Genomic DNA, 10,685 nt, shown 5'->3' with positions numbered 1-10,685 from the left:
CGCCGGAGTACTTTGTCCCACGTTTAAGTATGCGCGGATACTTTCTCAGGATTAGCGGGAAGTTAGCAGGTTGAAGGCTCTGATGTTGAAATGTGCTGCTGCTGTCAGGAGGAGAGCGGAGAAAAAGATGCGGGCGGATAAGTGGATGACTTAAAACAGTTTGTAGGGATAAAGATCAGCGAGGAGACAGCAGTGAGATGTTTGAAACCTGAAAATTTAAAAAGTACAATTGGGGGCCAAAGGCATGTAAATACTCGTAACATCAGTAATCTGTTTTCTGATCGATTTCCTTCCTCACAAAGCTCTATCGCTGTTTATGACAGTATGGACCGGGAAAATGACAGACTTTAACCCTGTTCATTTAGGTTTTTTCAACCACAGAATTTTAGTTTAAACGTTCAATAAACTACTAAAATGAAATCTACTAACCAGCGAGGTAAACTTTGGAAACAGTATTGCAGATGTATCTGGGTCGTATCAAACAGTTTGGCTGCTATAAAATGCCCCCCCCCCCCCCAAAAAAAAAAAAACCCTCTCTCCCATCCAGCTGTGAGATCGTATCGATTAGAAACAACCGCAGATCTTTTGATAATCTTTTCATCTTGAGAGAAGAAGAAAAAAAAAAACACACACACACCTGCAGCTGATTCACAGGAACTTTTGGGAACATCAATAATGGATAAATACACAACACGACTTTTCTGATCTCGACAAAACTTTCACATCCAGAGCGTCTTAAACAAACAGCGGGTTGATTCCAAAATGAGTTTGCTGCCGTTAAGAAAAACACCTCTGATGGGTAAAAGAGTCCTGGGAAGAAAAATAAATCATTAGAATTAATTTTTCAATAAAAGTCCTTGAAACTTGTACAAACTTAAGTGTAGGAGCAAGTTTAAGAGAAAGTTGTGTTTTTTTTAAGTTGATTCATTTGTTTTGGAAGGAAGGAAGGAAGGAGGGAAGGAGGGGGGGCTGCCTTGCTCAGTCGATCAATAAGATAATCTGAGACCACAGAGACTCAACCACCTGCTGCTTTTTAGACTTTTCCTCTGTTCCACGATGACCCCTCGAGGAGGTCTGCGGACAAACAAACACACTTGTTGCCCTCAAAAAATACAATACGATAAAGAGGAAAATTCAGAGTGAAGGAACACAAACTAGAGACCTTCACAGGGTGAAAACAAATCCAGCTGTCACGGCTGGTAGTGAGCTACGAGCACGCCGGTCGAGCTAATCCTGCAGCCTCACTTAACTATAAACTGGTTCTCTCCCTTGCAAAACCAGGACAGACTAGGACACTGAAACTCCTCACTTAGATCTGCTGTCGGACAGCAGTCCTTGAACATATCGTGTACATATCTCTTCTTTGAAATTGGCAGATTACGACTCCTAATATCCTCACCTATTCCTAACCACACCTACATTCACACAGATTAGTTCTGTGTGAACAGGTGAACATAAAACAGTCTTAAAAGAATTCTTCACCCCCAAAATGATCATTTATATGTTACTCAGACTGTGTTACCTTGAATTCTAGCATGGCTGCACAGTGACTGGAGAATCAAAAAGAAAAGAAAAGAGAAAAGTCTTGATGAGTTGAAGTAAATGGGGAAGCTTTTAAAATAATAAAAGTGTTTAAAATAGTACGGTTTTACCAAAGATGTTCAGGGAGTAGTGAGTATACAATAAATCAGACTTGGATCAAACTGCACGGGTTGTGTGAGTTTGTAAACTGATGTTTTTAAAATATAGTTTTGCTTTCGTATTCATCAAGTATTTACTAAGTTTTCGTTTCTCCGTTCACTGTGGAGGCATGCAAGAAAAGCAATGTTTTCAGGGTAACACGGGGTGAGTAAGTGATGTTGCGACGGTCATTTTGAGGGTGAAGTATTGTGACGGCCCCAGGGCCTCCGCCTGGGGTGTGTGTGTGTGTGTGTGTGTGTGTGTGTGTGTGGTGGTGCTGTCTGTCTTTCAGTGTCCCTGGATTAGAGAGTGAGGCCATCAAGGAAATTGGAGGCAGCTGGCCACTGCCTTCGCCCTATAAGACCCACCCCATCCTGAGGGAGAGCTGGCTTCCTCCCACCTGACACGCTGCACAGAAGTGTTGGCAGAAATATTGCAGTAGTTGAACTGGCGGCATGTTTTGCCTACTGGCATTCATTACGAGAATGCTTATTTTTTGTTGCGCATTTGAAATGTCCTGGCCTTTTGTTTATTAAAAGTATTTGTTTGGTTAACTCCTTGCCTGAGTTTGCATGACATTTGTTATGGTTTTGAGCCAGACCATAACAGTATTCCTTTAAACAAGCTGTAGTCATCATCACACTATAAATGAATACAAACCTCATCAACAGTCCTGAAGAGCCATATTCTTCAGTCTGAGGACATCTAATGCGTTCTGGATCGATATCTTCTCAGTCCTTACATCAACATGAAAACCCACATTCATCTATAGACTATGTTGAACCTGATTAATCTATTTTGACAGATATGTTCTGTTGCCATAGAGTTTCTGTGTTCAAATTACGTTGTATCTCTGATCTTTTTGTTGTTTGTTCACTCGGATTTATGAAAATGTGTCTCTGATATTTTGTCCAGCTCACAAACAGTTATTAAACCAATCAATCGCCCCGAGGCAGCAGAGTGAAGTAGTCGGGCGGGGGTGTAGGGCTTGACCATAGCCTGGAAAAAGGAAGGAGCTGTTCCTTTCACTGCCCTGTAGGCTAGCACCAGAGTCTTAAACTGGATGCAAGCTCTTACAGGGAGCCAGTGTAGAGAACGGAAGAAACGGAGAAAGGAAGTTGTGTGGGAGAACTTGGGGTGATTGAACACCAGGCGAGCTGCAGCTTTCTGGACAAGCTCCAGAGGTCTGATGGCCGACGCCGGGGCTCCGGCGAGTAGAGAGTTGCAGTAGTCCAGGCGGGAGATGACAAGAGCCTGGATGAGAACCTGCGCCATCTCGTCAGTGAGGAAGGGACAAATCCTCCTGATGTTGTAGAGCAGGAATCTGCAGGAGTGTGTAAAGGATGAAATGTTTGCCGAGTGTGACATGGCCTGTGTGGGTGATTGTGTATCTCCCGGTGGGTTTTTGGGGGGCTGGTCTAATTTTTATTTGTAGAAGTTCTTCCTGAAGTTACTTTTCAAACTTTTTCGAAGGTCTGCAGGTTGCATCCTGGTTCTGTGTGAAGGAATGTACAGCTGGAGGTGAGCGGAGAAGACGAGTACAAAACATTGAGCCGCGTCTGCAGATTACAGCAGCCGATCAATGCCATCAATACCTGATGGTGTTCAGACAAGAGACGAGGAGGAATCCGGTTACAGAGCAAAAGAGAGTCCGAGAGAAAACAGAGAGGGTGTGTGATAAATGGTGAGTTTTTGGATGGAGGGAGGTGAAAGGTCAAAGCCACGTGGAGGTTTGATCTATAGCCTGAGATAAGAGAGGAGGGTGGAGGGAGAGGAAGAGAGATGCAAAGAGGGCTGAGAGAGTAATAGATAGACAAAAACATACAAAGAAATGATATTAACACTAAAGAGGCAGTAGAATTGTATGTCAGCCTTCATTTTTCAAAAATGAAAGGGCCAGTTTAATCAAGTCCGACAAAATAACCCCTGATGATGTCATAATGATCTCATCAGAGTTCTCTCAGTTTCTTTAAATGTACAACAGAAAAGTTGCGTTAAAAGCATAGACTGCACATGAGAAGTGGACTTACATTGTGTTGTCACATATTGGTTTGTGGACTACGGTTCTGAGGCCTCCAGATCAGGATTTTGGGACATGGCCATCTTGTTTTTTTGGCAACCAGTGAGCGGAAGTGACCATATTTGGACTGCGGAGCAGTGACATAGAGACTATATAGAGTACATCCCCTTTGTGATTATTTAACTGGTTTAATAATTTGAGAGAATAAAACTACAGCATTTGTTCAAACCCACCACTGACCCACCTCACAAGACCCTCGCTGAATTATGACTGTTCCCATCCCGTCTCTGACCAACAGTCACCTTCTGTCTTTTAACCATAAACATGAACGACCTATTTCATTTGTGTCATTGTTAATAACAGACTTTAAAAATGTTAAACGCAACTACAAACCAGAAAGAGACAGTTTGAAGATTTTTGTTTGGCTGTGTTTTTACTGCTTCAGTTCTAACTTTTCAAGCTTATGGTAAAAGTGAATAATTGAACAGTTAACTTTACATGAAGAACTACAACTTTAATCATAATCCAACTGTGAATTATGAAGAGACCGAAGCTTTTATGATTTTAAAGTGAATGAGATGAAGGTTCAGTTTAAACAGACAGATGGAAACAGAAACCGTCAGCGTGAGATTAAAGGAGGAGATTGATCTGCTGCTCTGTGATCAGACTCATTAAAAGAGCTTCGAACTCCTGGTGATGCAAGTGTGTGTGTGTGTGTCTGTGTGTGTGTGTGTGTGTGTGTGCGTGTGTGTGTGTGTGTGTGTGTGTGTGTGTGTGTGTAAACCCAGCCTTAATTAGTCACACAGAAACACAGAAGGACAGAATTCTATAGCTGAAGATGTTTTAAGAAGTGTTATGAATATTACGTTTTCATTTTACACACTTTTTAGTTTAAAGTTAATCATTTTGGAAGATCCTCATTGCTTCAAACCCCGTTTTGGATTTAATTAAAGTAAAAAAAAAAATACATTTCAACTCATTTTAGGCATTTTTTGTATTGATAAAGTGATAGTAGAATAAGAAATAGCAGAGAGATGAAGCTGCACACCTCCAACTCCTCATCAACGATAGTAAACCTGCCGTTGTGTCATAGTACTGAATGGAAAACTAATATTGCCGTGTGCACGGCAAGAGATCAGATCTCAGCTGCTCACAGCTTGAAGGAAATGATCGACTCCTTCTTTATGGGCCTTTTTCACAGCAGACATTCTAACGCACCGTAGCAAGAGAAGCATTACTCTATATTACAATAGCTCTGGTGTATTTAAAGGTTCTCCGTCACGTCCGCTGTGAAAAAGGCCGATTAAAACAACAATGAATCCTCTCGGAACGCTTCGTTTGGTTGCCTTATAAACAGAAACACAAGTAGCTCTTCTTCTGTTGTGGTTTGCTGCCACCAGCGGTCGATGTGCATGTGATTTCCAACAGACCTCTGAGACCTGTATTGAAAGAATTCTCTGTAGATTTTAGTGTTGCGTTATAACATTAGACCAATGAAGAACATTTAAAAATGGAACCTACATCACCCAAAATACCCCCCAAACCTTCAAAGGAAAAAGTAACGCTGCGTTCCATTTGAATATAATTTTGATTCAGTTCAATACATTTATTTTTTTCATTTTTCACTTTCATATATATTTTGATATTTGAGGTCTTGTATTTTTCAGTTTCAGATTTTATATTTTCAGATTCAAATTATTTTTTTTTGGTTTCAAATCTGTTTTTCACTTCCAGATCGTTTTTTTCAGTTCAGACTTTTGACCCTGATCTAGCGTGGGGGCGTGGCTTTAACTGAGAGGGGAGTGTTATCATGAGTGACAGCATCACAAAGAAGGCTGAGGACCTTCCTCAACAACGTTGCCTTCAGGTAACGTGGGCACCACAAGAATTATGATTCAACACTTTCTATACACGATATTCACGCGAATGCAGTGGGGAAAAACTGTGAGCGCCAGCTATCCTGAAGGAAACTTCGGAGGGAACCAGCTACTGGTTTGATTAGTTTTTCGCTCCTATACCCAGGTCGGACGACCGATTTGCACATCAGGACCGATATACCCTCGCCAGGCGCATATCCTCCGTGGCTGTGCGCCGCGACCCCGGCACTAGGTCGGATTGGAAAGGCTCGGGGTGAAGGTGCTTTTCAGCGCTCCTCACCCAGACCCAACCAGACCCCGCTTTCCGGGGCCGTGAACTAAGTGCTCGCTGTGCCCGCTCTCCCTGCGGTGAGGGACGGGTCCGGTGTTACGTCCCTACTGGTTTTTAAACCTACTGGTTTCCCTTCCATGCGCAGCAGTTGTTGTCTGCCTCTGTCGCCAGATTCGTCACACATTCACAAACATATTGCTGGAGGTCTATAAACCACATCTCATATGCGACAGTCCGCCCCAACCGCGTTGCCAGGGCGGGGTTCGGCTCAAGTAAAAGGCGTCAGGGGTCTGCGGCGGTGTCGGCACCCACCTGACCCGTCATGAAACATGGACCAAGGAGTCTAGCCCGTGGTGCAATGAAAGTGAGGCCCAGCGTGCCGGGTGAGGTCGCACCGTCGGCGAGGTGGAGCATGAGTTTGTGCAATAGGACCCGAAAAATGGTGAACTATGCCTGGGCAGGATGATGCCAGAGGAAACTGGTGGAAGCTCATAGCGGTCCTGACGTTCCCAAAACAGTCCCAAACCTTTCATTCACTTATTTTGAATACATTGCTGTATTTTTCAATGTTCAAGACCATAACTTGAACTTTCAGGTTGAAATAATTTTTTCAAATGATCAAAACGTTTGACCTGGATTTAGCTCCATAGTAAGTTGGATAAACCTTACCAGCTCCAACTTCAAAAAAACAAGATGGCTGCAAGAAATGAATATGGAGCATGATAAAGGAGCACAGACCCCCCGTTTAATTTTTCATCTTTATTGAACACAAAGTCAACAACAACATATTTTAATAACACAACACATGTTTATATGTAGATTCAACCTGCTCTGTGGTACATCAAGGGAAGCTCATATACATGCACTACATCACACACACACACACACATTCTAATATTGAGATTGAGTTTTCTTTATAAACAATAAATAATCAAATCTAAATTAATGAGGAAAAACAAATTCAAAACTCAAGAGAAAATTCAGAGCTGAATGTTTGAATGTTGAAAACTAAGCTAAGCAGACACTTTACTTTTTAGAACACAGACTGGTCATTGCACATTAGACACGTTTCAAACTGAGGTAAATCATTTGTTACTGAGAATAAGATGAAAGGAGAAAAAAAAGATAATTGGAGAAACGAGGGACCAAAAAAACATAGGAATGCTCCTGTCATATTTATCATTTTTATAATCAAGTCACAGAACAGCGCCCCTTGTTGCTGTAGTGATCAATTTAACAAATGCATTTACAGTTTTTGGAGACATTTTCAATAACTGCACCACATGTCTTATTTTTGCTCCATGTTGCTGCTTTTGAAGAAAAACCAGACGATTCTTTTAGACATTCCAGTTCACTACCTCCACCAAAGAACCTCCTTTTTTCTGGGTGGATGCCCTGATCTTCCTCACTTGTTACTTACTCTTCCGCTCTTCCTCTCTGCCTTCTTTATTTTTCTCACCTTTCCTCCCCAGAGAGGCTGCCAAAAACATATTTTTTCAAACTGTTAAGAGTGGCGGAGAAAACCAAAGATTAAGATCTCAAAGCTGTCTGGACTTGCTGGACTTGATGTGTGTGTGTGTGTGTGTGTGTGTGTGTGTTTTCAGCACGCCGTCTGACGAGCTGCTGGATTTTTTTTTTTCTTTTAAAGAGAGGAAGAACTTGTGAAAAGCTTTGACACGCTCGGGTTTACAGGTGTGTAACGGTGTTAGAAGCTTTCTGACAGCACTAATGAAACTGACAGGAGATGGAGGAAGGACAGGAGGGAGGACAGAAGAGGAGGAAAGGAGAAGGAAGAGTGGAAAACATAGAATTAAAGCTAGTAAAGTGTCATGCAGCAAGAGTCTCTAAATCTAAATTCAGTCGGATTCTGACAGAAAATGGTAACTCTATAAATATCATGTCTGTATATGTATATATGTCTCTTTCTGTATAAAAACAACAGTTTCACACTCCTGACTCGTCACATACTGGGACTTGGGTCTTGTGTATGTAAGTTACATTACAAAAGTATGGTCAAATAAGTCAACTTGGCTACACACAGGACACGAACGGCGGTCTGCCGGGTGAAAGTCTGCGTTTGTTTGCTGTTTATACTACTTAGTGTCTAATAACGACACGGGTGGGTTTATATTGGAGTTAGTTGAACACATACAGAAGCTAAGGGTCAGTATCGGATGTCGAGGGGCACTGAGCAAGCTTCGGTATGTGACGAGAAGGGAGTGAGAACAGGTTGCTATAAAAGTGAAAATAAAATAAAAGTTCTGACCAACAGTTAAGGTATAATGTGCAAAAAGTGTCTCCAACCATAAAGAGTCAATTTGGAAAACCTTAAAGAAAGAATTAAAAATACTGACCTAAACTGTGAAGACATGGTGAACACACTTCTACGTCACTGAAGCAAAGTGAGAGGATAAACCACTGGAGGTCATTAAAAGCAGGGTTTTCAGTCGCTTGTTAAAAAGATGAGCTGCTGAAGCCGTTTGCATTCCTCATAAGAAGCGATAGATACGGTTAGTTCCAGGACAAAGAGCTCCTTCAATGTCGCAAGCATTACTTATTACTAACAGAACAGATGCAGCTTTCTTTAAAAATAAAATAAGAAATATTAAACTGTAAACGTATCCCATTAATAACTCTTTTGTTACTCCCAATAAAAGGACAGTCATGATCTTCATCAAACACCTAAAGATGTAATTGGAACACTGTGAGATATATATATATATATATATATATATATATATTTCTAAATATAGTTTTCAATCAACTTAAACAGGAAATTCACTCATTTGAAGAACTAGTCAGTGCCAAGCAGTCACATTTGCCACAACACATACACCAAACCGGATCTACGCTCACTGTACAAGATTAACAGAATACATCACGCAGCAGTTCTGATGATATATATATATATATACTGTATGTACACATTGGGAGCAGGATAAATGAAAGAGGAAAGCTGCAAAAGACAAAGAGAAGTCTTCACATACAGTACATCAGTGAAAAATAAAGCGTTGTCATCTGCAAACAAACACACAATCACCCCCAAAAAATACATGGGGGGGGTTCAAACATTTGAACCTCCATAATAGTTTTTACAACGTGAGAGGGACACTCCAAAGACGCCAGAGGGAAGTGAGCGGCATGACCCACAATCATTGGAGGAAAAAAATAAAAATAAAAGGTTTACGTGGAAACTTGGAACAACATGATGTAGACACAGGGAACCATGGAAACTGGTTGTTACTAAATAAAACAAAAGGTGAAAAAAGACACCAAAATAACCACTTGACAGATGCACTCTTTCACCTCCTGCACACTTTGCATTAAAATGTATTTTGGGTGACTGGATTGCAACCGGATAGTTCCGGACCACTTGAAAGTACAGCTGTAAGTAAACTCAGAACGCCATGACAATGCATCGTGATCCGATCAGCCAAACCAACCTTTGGAGGTGGTGAGAGAAGCATTTTGACCACATTGAACACAAGCGATCCACATAACAACTCAGGTTGGAATAGGTAATTGTGTGCAACTGCTCCAAACCAGCGAGGAAGCAGCCATTAGCCATTTACTACGAGCAAAAGGTGAAAGGTGCTGAACAAAGCGGATGTTGTGCTCAGACTCAACGCAAAGTCAAATCAAGGAAAGAATTATTTAAGAAACTGACTAAATATGTTACCATGGTACCAGGTACTACGGAGTACTATGAAGTGATGGTGTCTGATTTAGGACCTGTATAATGCTGTTCTTTTTGAAGCGAGTAATGCTGCACCTCCAGCGTCCAAACATTTACTGTGGTATTGCTTTTAGGAAGAGCGGTCTGAAGTGAGAATGTCTGTTTGTGAAAGTACACTCGGGTGTAAACACATTTCTGCGTGAAGCTCGGAGGGGATGGAGAGGATTTAAAGGTGTCACAAAAGTAAAAGCAAACGCCAAAGATATCACACACGCAAGCAAATGTTGGTCCTCGTCTTAAAGCATTCTAGAGAGCACTGGGGATGTTTTCAACAGTCTACTACAAATAACTCATTCTAGGTTGTTTTAGGTTTTAGGTTTTTCAACAGAAAATGGAGAAGATTGATTAATTTTGAGTCCCTGTATCACAACCATGTCCCAGTCAGTGTTCCTGCAGAGTGAATCTTCCAAACATTTAATAATTAGGTGATTGTATTTAGCACTAAAATAAAACTAAAAATCTAGGTGGGGAAACAAAATGGCAGCGAGTTGAAGGCTGACTTTAAATAAAGAGCGATGGCAAAAACAGCAAATAAATAGGAATGACAGGAAGGTGTTAACTAAAATATCCATAATGTAAACAAGCCTTCTATCACAGCTTCTCAATAAATTACAGTTTCCTAACGATGATTCAAACCCGGACCTAAGCTTAACGACCAGCCTCGCTTAGACTATCAGTTGTTGGACTTGTGGACTCTGCAGTTCAGCGTACACATTTGAAGTTAACACTAAAGTGAATCCATGCTACAACATTTCAGACTTCGATTAACAGACACACCAACGAGGGCTCAGCTGGAGATACGATCTTGGTCTAGAGATCTGGTCTAGACCATGAAGCGGTGCTCCTTGCCGTCGTGGGCCATGAGGATGACGTTGCGGTTGGAGGTCCAGATGAGGCGGGCCAGCTTCAGGTGGTTCTGGGAGCCCGGGGACGCCGGCTGCACCGGAGGGACCTGGTAGGTCTTAATGCAGCGGAGCTGAGGAGCCGAGTTCAGCATCCCGATGCTGCCCAGAAGACTGGTGTTCATCTGAGGAGGACAGGGAAATACATTACCCAACAACCCATCAACTCTTCTTCTGGTCTAACTCTCTTGACAAGTTT

At 41.8% G+C, this 10,685-nt stretch overlaps 1 protein-coding gene across 4 annotated transcripts in view; it reads right to left on the bottom strand.

The window, feature by feature from the left end:
- Nucleotides 1–6,592: 6,592 nt before the first annotated feature.
- Nucleotides 6,593–10,685, bottom strand: part of LOC137868939 (WD repeat-containing protein 7) — a 108,178-nt gene continuing 104,085 nt past the window's right edge. For all 4 annotated transcript variants that reach the window (XM_068705981.1, XM_068705985.1, XM_068705984.1 and 1 more), the window contains one exon: nucleotides 6,593–10,611. In XM_068705981.1, the coding sequence (XP_068562082.1) occupies nucleotides 10,408–10,611 (204 nt within the window). In that variant the 3' untranslated portion in view covers nucleotides 6,593–10,407. The remainder of the gene's footprint in view (nucleotides 10,612–10,685) is intronic.

This window comes from Cebidichthys violaceus, unplaced genomic scaffold (assembly GCF_023349555.1).
Source record: "Cebidichthys violaceus isolate CVI_PGR_0920_01 unplaced genomic scaffold, fCebVio1.0.p SCAF_12, whole genome shotgun sequence".
NCBI lineage: Eukaryota > Metazoa > Chordata > Actinopteri > Perciformes > Stichaeidae > Cebidichthys > Cebidichthys violaceus.
Note: the sequence above shows the minus strand (reverse complement) of the source record. Positions and strands in the feature narration are given on the sequence as shown.